The sequence below is a fragment of the Aotus nancymaae genome, unplaced genomic scaffold, assembly GCF_030222135.1.
Source record: "Aotus nancymaae isolate 86718 unplaced genomic scaffold, 86718_ANA_hifiasm-v0.15.2.pri h1tg000017l, whole genome shotgun sequence".
NCBI classification, from domain to species: Eukaryota; Metazoa; Chordata; class Mammalia; order Primates; family Aotidae; genus Aotus; species Aotus nancymaae.
In genome coordinates, this window is record NW_026988429.1 from 5,975,445 (window position 1) to 5,992,238 (window position 16,794).

Sequence of the window (16,794 nt, forward strand, 5' to 3'; positions counted from 1 at the left end):
TGTGTGTGTGTGTGTGTGTGGAGAGAGAGAGAAACTTGAACTTGGCAAAGAATCAAGTCCATGAGTACTCATAGCATTTTGAGTAATGCCCAATACTGCTAATCATTGTGAAAGTGAAGACTCTCTGTTCCTGAATACATTAGAGATCACAAAACTTACATAAATCAAATAGAGAACAACACAAGGTAACTTGTATTCAAATAATGTATTATATGGTAGTCATTCTAAATACTGGTGGAATTCAGAGAAAGGAAAAGTTAATAGGACTTGTGTAAACAGGGAGACTTTGTAAAGAGATTGGAACCTGAGAGGGCCTTGAAGACAAAATGCAATTTGAGTCAATGAGGAGAAGGTAGACTTCCTGGGAGGCATTGTGGGCCAACTTGTAGAGCTTGACCTATACTTTTCACAAAGTTACTCGTAGAAATCAGAACTGAATCAAATATCATTAGTCTCAAAGTTACTTTTTCCTGAACAAAAATGGGACACGATTTAACATGTTAAACTACTATCCTGTTCTCATATGTACTGAAACTGTACATTTTTCTAAAATGAATAAAAGTAAACCTGAATATAAATTATGTTCTCTAAATAATACCAAGACATTGTGTGTTTTCAGGGTTTGGGGAAGTACTAAACAAAGAATATGTCTAAGAATATGTCTAAAAATATTTCTGAAATGTATTTTAAACACTATTACTCTCTAGGAAATGGTCCCACGATTGAAAAGATAAAGAACTGATACTTAAAAAATACAGATAAATATTTGGATATTTCAGATGTTCACAGTTAATCAACATTTATGAAGGGTCTAACTCTCTGCTATATTCTACGGACAACAGAAAATAAGTGAAAAACTGAATTTGTGTCTTAATGAGTTTATAACTTGGTGAGTTATGTCAAACAGTATGTCAATTTCTTAATGAGCCAGTTAAGAAAAATGTTAAGATCTTCTGTTACTGACTGTAAATACAGTCTTGATTTGGGGATTATGCAGCAGGTGCAGGGTGAGGATGTCAGTATTTGGATATTGGAGGATGAAAAGGGATGCGTCCCAGGTAGAAACTTTGAGAAGAGGCGTAAACCATGTGTTGTAACGTGGTCCACACCTGATTGGAGCAGAAGACTTTTGTTAAAGAAATAAGATCCAACAGAGCAGGATCAGAAAGTGGAATATCTGCCTGGTTACAAAGAGGAGTTGTTGGAAAAGAGAATTAAGCAATTGTTCTGGTTTTCTAGAAAAGCAATGTTTAGGATAATTAGTTTGGGCTAAATTTTACAGTGAGACTAAAGGAAGGCAGTTTGGTGGCTATTTTGCTATAATCTAAATATGAAATGTTGAGAGACTAGTGAAGATTTGAGAAATATGGTTATTGCATATGGAATTCTAATTTATGGCCAGAAGAACAAAGAGTAAATTAATTGCCAAATAAGCTAGGTTTCTACTGAATAATTTAAAGTTACTTTTGGACTGTAAAGATAATTCCTTAAAAAACGTTACCTGGAATACTAACAGTTCTGATTTTCAGTTGTTCAAATCTGAATTGCAGTGTTGCTGAAGGGTAATAAGCAAGTTTCAAATTTCTAAATAAGTAATTTCATTTAGACAACCTGAGTCCTTGATGGGACACTGGACACCTCGTGTGGCATATGAGTAAGCACTACTTACCTGGATACCACATAGGTTCACACCCAAGTGGAAAACAACCCATAATTTAGGAGACACTGAGTCTGTATGTGTTTCCAAAATGGATCAAAATAATACTATGAATGCAGTGAAAAGCAAGGGAATGAATTTGACAGATACTAGATTTTATTTTCAGTTTCAAATTACTGACTGTCTATTAGCATACTCCAGGAGTAGTCAATTTCTATAAAATTGCCACATAGTATTAAATTTTATGAGTATGCTCTTATTAAGTATGAAAACCCATTTCAGTGAGATATGGACATGGTTATTCCTTTTTAGTCTGCAAACTCTAGGCCATGTATTATTAGTCTCATCTTACCACCTTGAAAGACTTGAGGCTTTCTTCATATATGTATTTTTGGTAACATTTTGTTTATTTGGGTAGAAGAAAAAGGAGATTCTGAAAAGGATATAATAGTTTGATATGTTTATTAAGGCATTCTTTAATATGCACCTATGCTTTGATATTGAGTATTATTACAGTAATATTTTCAGATTATTGGAATGATATTTTTGTTCCGCAGCGTTTCTGTGAGTGTTTTGTTAAAAGGTATAAGTTTACCAAGAATAGAGGTCTTGCAAATATTGTAATACTTGAGGAAAGTGCTAAACTACACTTTAGCAATAGCAGAGATACCCGCACCCCACCCTGCCTTCAACGCAAATAGCAAAAACTACTTAGACATTTCATATCACTTCAATTTTGAATAAAAGGGGTGACAGATCCTGTAATTACAGCAGCAGTTTGCGTCTTGGGTCACCTCTCAGTTCACTGAGCCAGGGCTTTGAATGATTATTGTGTAAAGAATAGTGATGGATGATATACTACTTCCTTATAGTCAAAGTTAGGAGAAATGAGCTTAAATTGAGCAGAGTTAATGGAGGAACATAAGAAGCAGGGGTTTCCCACAGTTTGGCCACCAGACAGGCAATTTTCATACACATGGTAGCACCCGGAAAAGTGACAAATGCCATCCTCCCCTAACCTCCATTTGGACATGGTGTCATGGCAGAGTGTGTTCTGTGGTAGCTGGGATGCCTTTAACTCTCTAAGGGTATGTAGAGAATAATACAAAAAACTTCTCCTGTTTTATTCTTCACTTTCTGCTCCTGCCTGTGATACATACACACAGATACTCTCTTCAGCTCCAGAAAATAGCCCATTACAATAGGGTATCCAGATCCTAGAGGTCCTTTTAAAAAAATTAACAACAGAAAATTAGAACTACTATTTCAGATAACATATTTGGAAGACTTAGTTTTATGGGCCCAAATAAAGAGATGTTGTTCTTATGGGTCATCTGGTCTGAGCAGAGATATCCCATGTCTTCCTCTTCACTGCTCCCCTACTGGCACATGTGGTGATGGTTCCTGATTACAACAATGGTTCTTAAAGTGTCATTCCTGGACTAGCAGCAGCAGCATCCTCTGGAAGCTTGTCACAAATGAAAATTCTCCAACCCACCCCAGACCTAATGAATCAGAAACTCTCGGGGTGGATCCCAGAATTTTTGTTTTAGCATGGCCTCTAGGTGATTGTCATGGAAACCTACATCTGAGAACTATTTGTCTTTGTTTCCTATTGCTGCAGTAAAACATGTTAGCACAAACTGAGTAACTTACCAATATAGTACTACTTAGTTTTTGAAGGTCAGAAGTCCAGGCAGACATGGCTGAGTCTCCTTGTTAAGATCTCTCAAGGCTGAAATCAAGGTGTCGATAGGGCTATATTCCTTACTGAAGGCTCTGGGGAAGAATCCACTTCTCACCTCATTTAGGTTGGTGACTGAATTCAGTTCCAGGTAGTTGTTGAACTCAGACCCTTAGTTCCTTGCTGACTTTCAACCAGAACTCATTCAGCTCCTGGAAGTCACCCACATTCTTTTCCATGCTTTTCATGTGGCCCCTGTAGCAACTAGGTTAAGTTTTTCTCAATTCAAGTCCCTTTGCTTTTTCCCTTAGCCCTACTGTCCTACATCCTCTTCTGCTGTATCTCTATCATGTTCTCTTCCACTGATTGCCAGGAGAAAGATCTGCTTTTTTTTTTTTTTTGAGATGGAGTCTCACTCTGTCAACCATGCTGGAGTGCAATGGTAGATCTGGGCTCACAGCAACCTCCGCCTCCCAGGTTCAAGCAATTCTCCTGCCTCAGCCTCCCAAGTAGCTGGGATTACAGACTCCTGCCACCATGCCCAGCTGATTATTTTTCTATCTTTAGTAGAGATGGGGTTTCAACGTGTTGGCCAGGCTGGTCTTGAACTCCTGACCTTGTGATCCACCAGCCTTGGCCTCCCAAAGTGCTGGGATTACAGGCATGAGTCACTGCACCCAGCCAAAAGATCCGCTTTTTAAGGGTTCATGTGATTACATGGTTCTACCCAGATAATTAGGGATAATTTCCCTATTTTAAAGACCACTGACCTTAATCACATCTGTGAAATCCCCTTGATCATGTAATGTGAGATATTTACAAGCATAACACGGGGGGCTGAGGTCACTGGGCCAAAATTTTGTCTCCTTAGCATTACACCTCACAGGTTCTTTCTCTTGACTTTGCCAGGCCCCTGTGTTGCTCACTAGCTGGCCCAGCTTCACAGCCAGCATCCTACTTTCACCACGTAAAAACAAGGGCAACTTGGGGAAACTGACGTCAAGACCTGCTCTGTCTCACCAGGAAAAGCAGCCACATTGCCTATGAGCTCCATGAGTGTATTAGAACACCTGCTGTTGGTGTCTTCCTCATCTAGTCTAACATTCCTTTATGTCTCTCTTCTGCCTCTTCCTCTCTCATTCTTCAGAAATGACTAGCTCCCCATTTTTAAAAAAATTTCTTTACTTACCTCTGTTTCCTCCCATGATTCAGAAGCCCCATGGTGTAACTAAGCCTTGGGATTCTTCTCTAGAAGCAGTACACCAGAGTGCTTTTGAGCATAAACTCTGAGTCAAGACAATTTAGGTTCAAGTTTTTTGGTTTTTTTGGAGATGGGGTTTTACTCTGCCACCCAGACTGGAGTGCAATGGTGTCATCTCGGTTTACTGCAGCCTCTGCCTCCCAGGCTCAGGCCATCTTCCCACATCAGCCTCCGGAGTAGCTGGGACTACAGGTGCACGCCACTATGTCCAGCTAATTTTTATATTTTTTTGTAAAGATGGGGTTTCATTATTGTTGCCCAGACTAGTTTCAAACTTCTGGACTCAAGCAATCTTCCTGCCTTGGCTTCCCAAAGTACTGGGATTACAGACATGAGTAATCACACCTAGCCAAGTTTCAAGTTTATGACCATGAGTAACTTTCTTAGCTGTTTTATACTGTAGTTTCCTCATTTATAAATGGGAAGTAACAGTAAAAGCTCATTAGCCAGTATTGTTTTACTCATGGAAAAAGAAATTTAATGTACAGGAGACTCGGTACTAATAATACCCTGCCAGCTACCCTAAATAGGGGAGGAATTTTAAGAAATAAATGCAAAAAATGCAGAAAAAATGCAATTCAGGGGTTTTCAGACTTGATCCTGAAATGCTTAAGAAATTTAGAAAATTCATCTTATCTCATCTCTCTCCCTTTCTCAATAAACCTACTTTTTCGGGCATCTTTTTGTGAGATTTCCAGTGCCATCCCTACCCCAATTGGTGTCTTGAAGGTTAGCATGATACTCATGTAGACAACATAGCAAAGAAGAAAAACAATAACTTTTGCATGTGTGAATTTTCCACTGATTTTCAGAACAAATTCTTTAATAATACAATGTTATTACCATCCTTGTTTTACAAATAATGAAACCGAAGCTTAGGTAATGTAACTGACCCAACATCGTATGTGTGAAGGCAGATGAATTATCTCCACAACTCTCTGATAATGACAGATATTATCAATTATTAACTTCTTCTAAATTTGTATCAACTAAAGCTAGCCTAGCATGTAATAAAGCTTCATGGAGTTTGATGGCAGTAGTGCTCAGTGTTGGTGAAGAGGAAAATTCTTGAGGAGAATCTGAAGCCAGAGCTTCCTGGAGAGAAGGCAGGTTTGGGTGGTCCCCTCGGCAACTGGAAAGCATCCTGGACTATGGTGATATGAAAGTGTAGTAGAAAGAATGAAGATAACTTAAAGGTTAAGCAGAGAATTCCAAATACATCTTCCAGGAAGGTTTGAAAAGAAGAATCTCTGCAGTGATTGATGCATCGCATTAACATATCTGGCATTCGAAGGCATTCCTTGGAGTGAGGGAACTTGAGTCAGTTTCTACTTACCAGGATACTGTCCAAGGAAACAAGCCCCTTAACCCTTGGCCGCTCATAGAGGAGCTCATTTTACTCTGACTTTTCATTTGTGTCAGGTTTTGTCTTTTTTATCATGAGTGGCAAATGGCTGTTAACATCCTGGCGCATGCATCTTCCTTACCATCACAGAAAGAGTATGAAATTATCTAAAATACTACCAGGTGGTCTATGTTATTACCTTATGTAGAAACATAATCTAAAGCTTTTTCTTAAGTTGAAATAGACAAATGGGATCTAATTAAACTAAAGAGCTTCTGCACAGCAAAAGAAACTATCATCAGAATGAACAGGCAACCTATAGAATGGGAGAAAATGTTTTGCAATCCACTGACCTGACAAAGGGCTAATATCCAGAATCTACAAAGAACTTAAACAAATTTACAAGAAAAAAACAACCCCATCAAATAGTGGATGAAGGATGTGTACAGACACTTCTCAAAAGGAGACATTTATGCAGCCAACAAACATATGAAAAAAAGCTCATCATCACTGGTCATTAGAGAAATGCAGATCAAAACCACAACGAGATACCATCTTACACCAGTTACAATGGTGGTTCATTAAAAAGTCAGGAGAGAAGAGATGCTGGAGAGGATGTGGAGAAATAGGAACGCTTTTACACTGTTAGTGAGAGTGTAATTAATTCAACCATTGTGGCAGACAGTGTGGTGATTCCTCAAAGATCTAGGACTAGAAATATCATTTGACCCAGCAATCCCATTACTGGGTATATACCCAAAGGATTATAAATCATTGTACTATAAAGACACATACACATGTATGTTTATTTTAAAGGCACATGCACTGTTCACAGTAGCAAAGACTTGGAACCAACCTAAATGCCTATCAGTGATAGACTGGATAAAGAAAATGTGGCACATATATACCATGGAATACTATACAGCCATGATAAAGAATGAGTTCATGTCCTTTGCAAGGACACGGATGAAGATGGAAACCATCATTCTCAGCAAATGAACACAAGAACAGAAAACCAAACAGCACATGTTATCACTCATAGGTGGGTGTTGAACAATGAGAACACATCAACACAAGATGGGAACATTGCACACCGGGGCCTATAATGGGGTGGGGGGCTGGGGAGGGATAGCATTAGGAGAAATACCTAATATAGATGATGGGGTGATGGATGCATCAAATCACCATGGCACGTGTATAACTATGTAACAAACCTGCACATTCTGTACATGTACCCCAGAACTTAGAGTATAATTTAAAAAAAAAAAAAACAAACTTTTTTCATTTCTTTTCATTTCTTCTTTCTTTCTTTCTTTTTTTTTGAGAAAGGATCTCATTCTGTTGCTGAGGCTGGAGTACAGTGGCACAATCATGACTCACTGAAGCCTCGACCTCCCTGGGCTCAAGTGATCCTCCCACCTCAATCTCTTGATTCGCTGGGACTATAATATTGTGCCACCATGACCACCCAATTTTTATATTTGTTTGTAGAGATGGGGTCTCATTGTGTTGCCCAGGCTGGTCTCAAACTTCTGGGCTCAAACCATCCAATCACCATGGCCTCTCAAAGTGCTGAGATTATAGTCATGAGCCACTGTGCCCAGCTAAAACTTCTTATGAAGAAACTCTTCTCAGAAATTAAACTTCTAGGAGCTTTCTTATAAGCTTGTAACATTATGCTGTGTGGAAGAAGACAATCTTGTTGTCTTTGTTATTTACAATCTTGTTTTTCACTCTGACTGAGTCCAGTCTGTATTCTAAGTCTCTCTACCAAAGGTGAGTAAAATATGATTTTTTTTCTTTGAATTCCAATCAGTGAGAAGAAATTTATTTGATTTACGTACATTTTCTTTTGTGGGCAAACAGACTGTATTAATTGCACAGATGGAATTGAGACTATATATCATTTTATCCTCAGAAAGATGAAGGTCTTGTGAGACTGCACACTTGATTTGTTCTCTTGTTTTCTCGTTTGAGTCAATTTGATTGTTCCACACAGAGGAGTATAAATCTGGATCTCTATTTTAATGAGTGTTTACCTGTTACTTCAGAGATAAAGAATTACAAAAAAGGATATTCAAATTTGGGAAAATGATGACAACATAACAATAATAACAAGTATTTCCAGAAATCTTAGCGTGCTTTCTATCCATTAAGTTATTTAATCCTCACAATAAGCCTATAAATTCCTTATTATTCTGATTTTTCATTTGAGGAAACTGGGACTCAGAATGAGCAGGCAATTGGACAATATCACAGAGTTAATAAATTGCAGGGCTTCAATTTAAACAAACGTCAATTTGATACCATTGTGTTAGCTATTGTTGACAAACAGTTAATGACAAAATCTCAGTGGCATGCAACATACAACGGCAGGCATTTACTTCTTGATCATGTGTTGGTGGCTTGGTTGGGAGTCGACTGACTAGGCTGTGCTTGGCTCCAGCTTCAGCTTGGATTCAGGTGTGCTGCATGTGCCTTTCTTTCTTTTTGGACTAGTAAGTTATATGTGACTCTTATGGCAGAAGCCAGTAGCACAGAGGAGAAGCGCAACTAAGTAAGCACATTCCAAATTTCTACTCACATCATATTTCTTAACATTCCTTTTCGCTAAACCCCAATAGCAATGGAACAGGAAAATATTCTCTTCTCATGGAGGTGAGGATGGGAAGGAAATGACTATTTACTGAAAAATCCTCCAATCTACCTCAAAAGCCTATGCATTTTCTCTGTCCTTGTAATTCATAAATATTGACTGTACCAGTAGGATGACATTCTCAGTTAGGAGTCACTTTATTGTGTGTCCTGGTCATAGAGGCCACATACCAAATCATCAGTTCCTATTTTCTGCCTACCATTGCCTCCCTTCTTTGCTCTGGAGGATGCTTGACTCATTTTGCCTTATCTGCCCTTGTTTGTTCATACTAGAAATCTGGAGGCAAAGATCATTAATGGGTGAATTTAGAAGACTATGGTTATGATTACTATCCTGGAATAGAATTTTTTTTTCTGTTTTCATGCAATTCCATTGACCAAGGGCTTTCGTAAGGAAAATGTTCCTAATACAAGGTCTAATATAGATAGCACAAAGCAATCAAATGTTTTGAAAATAGCAGGATGTAGCAGGACGGGAATACTTTTTCTAGAAACAGCAAACTGCAAAGATAATTCCAGCTGAAGTATTGCAGGCAGGGGAGCTTCTTACCTTCTTCTACCTTGTGCTCAATAGCTGATGTGAAGTTAAAATGCCCCTTAGAGGCAATTCAGTTGGAATCTTAGATATCAACGTGTGGATTTAGAGGTAGGAATTTTGCAGTCCCCACCACCACTCCCTTTGTTCATCGCTAATGTGGTTAGTAAACTAAATGGTGAAAAGATTATGGGGTAAAAACAGAATTCCTGGTTTTAGCCTCAACTGTATCAGAAACAACATGGCTAGAAAACAGCATTTAAAGTTTCTATGACTTATTTTTCCACTTCAAAAAATTATTACCGTGAAACCTTTTCTTTGCTATCGAATTTTACTTTTGTCAAAAGAAATGACTGAAAAGATTGATCCTCAAAGGAATAAATTAATTTGAGTGATTTGTCTGGGAACTATTAGTCTTTTATTTTTAGATTTATAAGGGCTCTGTAACCTTCAGGACTAAAGGCCCTAACTCACTCTTGCTTCTTGGCTCATAATTGGCTTAAGATCTTTGTACAAGGAGTATCCCTCACTTCTGCTTGATGCATGCTAGATTCATGTCTCTGTTGTTATTGCCCCAGCATTTTTGTTTCTCATTCCAGAATTTTTGTGTCATTTTTTTAAAGTTACATAATGAACAGCTATAATTTTATGTGCCTTCCATGGTCTATCAGCCTATATATGCCAGCATGCCCGTATTATAATGGAAATTCTCTATGCAGTCTCACTCAGTACCTGCCACTTTCATGTTACAATGACTTCACTACTGGGTATCCAGCTTTCCTACAGAACTTCCTTGTTTGTTATCATTATTATGCCACTTGGGCTTCCATTAGAGTTTGAAAAAGGTTCTCAGGGACCTTCTCTAGAAACTTGCAATAGCTGTGTCATAAGTACTGGACTAGGATCACTTAGATAGGTCTGACTTCAGCAGGGATGAAGGTATCCCAGTGTCTGTAGGAAGCATCTGGCATCTTTATCCTTCTGTGGCATGAGAAGGTGTGCTGCCCAGCCATGTGTATGACACAGCTGCTTTGTGGCAGTTGGTAGTGTGAATGGAAAATGTGTAAAGTGTTTTTAGGTTTTTGGAGGACAGGCAGCATGTTGGTGCCAACTATTGTTGTGATGAAGAAACCCAAATCTAAATCGGTCCGTATGGTTGGATTGCTATGCTTAGTTTATTTTAAACATGGCATTTGGAGAGAGTTAAAATACCAGCACACTGTGTCTTTGCCTCTTCTTTTTTTTCTGAAGCAAATTGGTTGGGTATGTTTGCAAAAGGATTAGCTGTAGGAGAGAGGTACATTTCTACTAGTGCCTATTGTGATAGGCCTTCTTTGTCGTATTAATTCCAGTAGAAACGATCATCTATATTGATTTATAAGGATGGAATTGAATGGGGACATTGATTCAAATAAGAGAACAGCCATGGACATTTTGATTTATGTTGGTATTAAGGCAAATAATTCAGATTCAGTTTGTACAATCTAACGTTGCTTGTCCAGTGGTTAGATGTCAGAATGTATTTAGCAATTTCTTGATGAGAGAAACACACCCTCATAGAATGTATAATTTTTGAAGGTGCTAGAACTGTAATTTTTTGCCTGTTATGGGGAGACTGCTACCCGCAAGTCAGTGGTTCTTCGGTAAGAGAGGGTTGCTTTAGAATGAAATAAATAACCTTATCAGTCACTGATTTTATGGGACAAGAATGTAAATGTAGTCAGTAATCAGAGAGCATGTAAATAGTAGCAGATAATTTTCAGAACCATTGACACTTAGTTTGCAAGATGTCTTTCTTATTTAAGAGACTGAAACTCTTGTCCAAGGAGTATGATATTACCTCAGGGGTCAGTTATGATGTGAAGAGAAAAGTAGCCTTTTGTTATAACAGGGGGCCCTACATTTAGTGATCATTGATGGATTTACTTTGCTTTCTGCTATTCTTTGTTGTTCTCTCCAGACTGACATTGATGCCCCCTCCTCACATTTCCCATAGTCCTTTCTGTGTTTCTTAATCACAACATGTGTCACACTGAGGCCTAATTGTTCCCAGATTTGGGTGTCTCTAACTTTAAACCTTAAACAACTTAAAGACAAGACCAAAATCTTTTGCAGCATATAGCAGGTAGGTATGCATACTCGTTGTTAAGTAAATGAAAGATTTCAGTGGCAATTGGGTCCCAAAAGCACATCTAATGTACACCAGTATGCTGAATATGTTTTAATCGGATTCCAACATTGCCACCTACAATCTACTGGTCTGGTTTTCCCATCTGTAACTTGAACAAGTTGGCCCAAAGAGGTGATCTTCCAGTATGTTCTAAGTTTCAGTGATTCCCTCATTTTGAATTACCAAAGTTATAATTTATTTCGAAGATCATTATTTCTAACTGATAACGTGTGTTCCCATAGGGAGCATGACTTCGGCAACTTCACCTATCATTTTGAAATGGGACCCCAAAAGTTTGGAAATCCGGACGCTAACCGTGGAAAGGCTATTGGAGCCACTTGTTACACAGGTAAGGGATGCTTTGAAACCACTTTGTCGTATGTGTGTTTCTATTGTGATTATATCTGGACTCTTGAAAGAACTTAGACATCCTTAAATGAGAGTAAATCATGCCATAATTCCAAATACTGAATATATATTACCACCTGAACTATGGGCAATCTCATTGCCCTATAACATTTGAAGTGGCTTTTTAAAACTATTTGTATGATTTTTGAAATTAAGTTGATGAGATAATTGAAGAGGGGTCCTCGGTGAAGGGGGCCCTCATTTACAGTAATAGATTCAAAGTCTAAGTAAACCATTCCTCCTGCACTTTCAGATGCTAATGCACCGTTAGGAAAAAACTGTGTTGACTATACAACAGCAATGTGTATTTATTGAATTACTTTTCTTTCAGTTTACAAAGCAGAATTCATCCTATCAGGGTGATGAGATGTTCCATTTTTGTATTGTCACAGTTGTCACATTTCCACAAGATGACTGTCAACAGAAAAATGTCATCAGGATTTTTAAGTTTGATACGTTAATTTTTAGTGTCTTGTGAAGTATATTCTTTGCTATTTTAACTTTGAGATTCCTGGGATGTGAATTTTTTTTAACCTAATTAAGTTAGAGGCATTTCTATTGTCCTGTGGCTGTTATAATAAATTCCCATCTACATAGTGGCTTAAAGCAGCACAAATTTATTATTCTAGAGATCAGATATCCTAGTCAAGGTATTTGTCGGGTTGCATTACTTTAGGAGGCTCTAGAAGAAAATCCATTTTCTTGCTTTTCCCAGCTTCTAGAAACCACTTCACTTCTTTGACCCCTTTCTCTATATTCAAAGCCAGCAATGTAGCATCTTCAAATATCTCTTTCACTCTGACCTTTTCTTCTGTCCTTGCATCCTGGCTCTGACATTTCCTGTCCTAATTCCTTCCTATAACAACCCTTGTGATTATGTTCGATCCAGCCCGATACTCCAGGACAATCCACTCATCTCAAGATCCTTAACCCAATCGCACCCAAAACATTTCTATTGCCATTTAAGGTAACATATTTAAAGTTTCCAGGGATTAGGATGGAGTTATCTTTGGGGAGCATAATCCAGCCTGCCATAGTCTACCCTCTGGCTCCCAAAGATTCAGATCCTTCCTTCATGCAAAACACATTTCATCACATCCTCAGGTCTCCAAAAGTCTCAACCAATCATAGCATCAACACAAGTTCAAACTATCATCTAAATTTCATCAGCTTAAAAGTCCCAAATCTCATTATCCAAATTATTTAAATTAGGTATGGCTAAGGATCTGTTTATAATCCGTCCTTGAGCAGAGTTCCTCTCCATCTGTGTAGCTGTGAAACTACAAAACGAGTTATATGTTCCCAAAATTCAATGGAGGAACAGGCATAGGATAACAGACATTCCCACACAAAAAGGGGTAAAGTGGAAGGAAAAAAGAGTTATCAGTCTCAAGCAATGTAGAAACTTACATGGGAAAACGCCATTAGATTTCGAGGCCTGTGAATAATCCTCTGTACTTGAGTCTGCACCCTCTGGACCTAGTCCAGAATTATTTCTTCATTTTCATGAAGGGTTGCACATATTTTCAACCAGGTATTCTTGTCAGCCATCTCCCACCTGTAGAATTTTGGGTGTCCATCAGCCTTCTTGCATTTCATCCTTTTCATCAGTCCAAGCTGATGGTGTTACCACCATTGTAGGATTCTCAAGAACCTTGTTATTTTCCTTTGTACATCTATAGTATTCACTTCATTCAAAAAACAGACTCCTCTACAGATCTTTCTTGGATAATTTCATCTCCATTTTTGTCCTCTGTTGAAGTGTCTGAGGGGATCCACAAATCACATGCCTCATCACTTCAAAGAACCCTCCTTTCACTTTGAACTTTTAATCCTTATAAGGCACTTGCAAAATGTTATCCAGATATAAAATTGGCTTTCCCTCCAAGTATGCTTTCTTGAAAGTATGTTTCCTAATTTTAGCGTTTTGAAGTCTTCATAAGCTGAGAATTTTCCCAATCACCAAGTCCTGGTTTCTTCTGGCTTAATAGTTATTCCCTTTATTCATCTTTGTCCTCTCATATTTTACTATAAACAGCAAGAAAAAACCAGCCCACTCTTTCAACACTTTGCTTAGAAATCTCCTCAGCTAAACATGTAAGTTAATCACTTGTAATTCTGACTTCTATATAATTGTAGGAGTCAGTCCAGCTGAGCTTTCTGTCACTATAAAACAAAGATTATCTCTTCTCCAATTTCCAATAACATGTTTCTCATTTCCTTCTGAGGCCTCACCAGCATCTCCTTTAATGTTCACATTTCTACCAACAGTCTATTTATGGCATCTTAGATACTCCCCAAGACGTTAAAGGTTTTCTCTACCATGCTCCTCACTTCCTTCTGAGTCCATACCAGCAGAGCCTTTCACCAGATCTTTATTTTTAATAACAGTTTGTTCAAGGCAATCTAGAATTTTTGTATTATGCTTCTCAAAATTCTTCCAGCCTCTTCTCATTACCAATTCCAAAGCCACTGTCTACATTTTTAGGTATTTGTTACTAGCAGTGCCCCATTTCCAAGTACCAAAATCTGTATTTCCAATTGCTGTTATAACAAATTTTCACAAATGTATTAGCTTAATATAAAACACATTTCTTTTACAGTCCTGGGGTGAGAAGTTCTAAGACCAATGCGGTTCTAGGGAAGCATCCAGTTCCTTGCCTGTTTCAGCATCTGAGGCCCACCTGTATTCCTTGTTTGCATCACCTTCTTCCATTTTAGAGCCAGCAGCACAATGCTCCAAATCTCTCTGACTTCAGCTTCCTCTGTTATATTTTCTTCAATGAATCTTCACTCTACTGATTCTCTCTTATGAAGACCCTTGTGATTACATTGGGTTCACTCAGCTATTCCAGGATAATCTCTCCATCTTAACATTCTTAACCTAAGCACATCTGCAAAGTCTCTTTTGCCATTTACGGTAACACATTCACAAATTCCAGGGATTAGAATGTGGACATCTTTGTATGTAACTGGAGAACATTTTATGAGATTCATGCACATTTTTCATTTGGTCATGACTCTTGTTAATTATGTAAACATTTCTATAAGAAACACCTAATCCTAATATTGATAGGCTCACTTAATATTGATAGGGAGTATGTTGGTCACCTACTCAGATTGTACCCTGTGGCCTAGGGCTGATTCATGAATTGTTTGTTAGTAGTCTGCAGTAAGAACAAAATTGAGAATAAACACTTGAAATTTTTATACAAGTTTGACAGAGTAATTTTTTTGTCTGCTGAACCTAAATATAAAATATAGACCTATAATTTTTTATGTTTAATTTTTAAAATTATTCATCATGTTGGATTTTATAAAATATTAGTCTGTGAGATAATGGAGTAACAAAAATATGGCCTTTCATCATGGATAGCTTGAGAAAGACTGGCTTAGGAGATATGTTGGAGTCAGAACAATCTGGTCTGAAAGGAACTTCTTCCAGATCAGTTAAAAAGTGAGTGACCTTTTCCTAGCCTTGGAGTTTTAACCTCAGTGTACATGTAAGTATTTTTAATCGTTATCATACAGATTAAATGAAAGAAAATATTAGAATACAGCACCTGGTATAAAACAAATGTTGAGTAAATGTAGCTGCTGTTTTTCCTGTTTGATGGCTGTATATTCAGGGTCATGCTAGTCATAAACCAATACTATATAATTTATGAAAGGGATGTAAGTGAATCAGGCATGAGCTACCACAATATTACACTTATATAGCCTTATGTATTAAAATTTATATACTTGGAATTTACCCTTGAATTTAGCTTTTTTAAATAATAGCACATCTAAGATTATAATTAAAACTTCTTTTTGTCGGCTGTGGTGACTCATGCCTATAATCCGAGCACTTTGCGGGGCTGAGGCAAGGAGATCACATGAAGCCAGGAGTTCGTGATTAGCCTGGTGAACATGGCAAAACCCCATCTCTATTACATATACAAGAATTAGCCAGGCATGGTTGCACATGCCTGTAATCCCAGCTACTCAGGAGGGTGAGGCAGGAGAATTGCTTGAACCCAGGAGGTAGAGGTTGCAGTGAGCCGAGATTGTGGCACTTCACTCCAGCCTGGGAGACAGAGCAAGACTACATCTCAAAACAAAACAAAACATAACAAAATTCTTTTTCATGTGTCTTTTAGTCCAGTTATCTTAAGTCTTTCTGTTGCAGACAAAAGCAATGCATTAAAATATTTCCTCAAATTAAGGACAGTGAAGTGGCTAATTCATATTTGTTCACATAATACAGTAGAATGTTTAAAACTTTTGTTGAATTTCATTCAAAGATTTAGCACTATAAGTAGACTTAACATCCTTCCAGTCTCCTGTCTATGTAGTTTATATTTCCCCCTAGTATTCCATAGTGATTTAAAAAAATTAAATATGTGAATTTTAAAATGGGATTTTTCATATGATATATTTCCCTACAATACATGGCTGTGTTATCGATGCTAACCAATTCTTCCCTTGGAATTAAACCTTCATGATAGGACTAATGTGACGGTTGACCCTTAAAGGACTTATAGATAAGAAAGAAGAGATAAGGAAATATTAGCTATAAACTTCATACTCAACATTTAAAGCAAACTATGGAACTGTGAGAGAGAACTAAACCAAGGCCCCAGTTGTATCAAACACATACACACAACTTTATGAATTGAACAAAATTCATAGCAATATGCAATGATACAGCGTGTCCATAGCTATCTCACAGTGTCTAATAAGGATGGATAAGGGATGAAATGAAAAACAGAAGTTACGGAGTTCTGAGTAAAATTCCTTCACTGTCTTGAGAAATGACATTAGGAATTTACTGTTGATGAGTATTTAAAGTATCCCACAAAACCTTACCTCATTTCGATAATGACGTATATGAGGCCTATACATTTATTTCATAATGTTGAAATAGTGAGATCCCTTTTGGAGAAATTGCATGTTATTAAAATTATGAAACTGCTAATGAGAAGGGATTCATCTTAGGAAGTTTAGTCGTTGAAAATATCTGAACTTTTTATACATTCAAAAAAAAAGGGATTTCAATATGTCAAATTCTATGTTAAGAAGCTTTATTAGAAAATG

General features: G+C 37.6%; 1 protein-coding gene across 3 annotated transcripts in view; it reads left to right on the forward strand.

Annotated features, from left to right (window-relative positions):
- The window catches only part of CTNNA2 (catenin alpha 2), a 1,152,426-nt gene that overhangs the window by 145,149 nt on the left and 990,483 nt on the right, over positions 1 to 16,794 (forward strand). For all 3 annotated transcript variants that reach the window (XM_021670969.2, XM_021670970.2, XM_021670971.2), the window contains exon 2: positions 11,550 to 11,656. In XM_021670969.2, coding sequence (XP_021526644.1) covers positions 11,555 to 11,656 — 102 coding nt within the window. In that variant the 5' untranslated portion in view covers positions 11,550 to 11,554. The remainder of the gene's footprint in view (positions 1 to 11,549; positions 11,657 to 16,794) is intronic.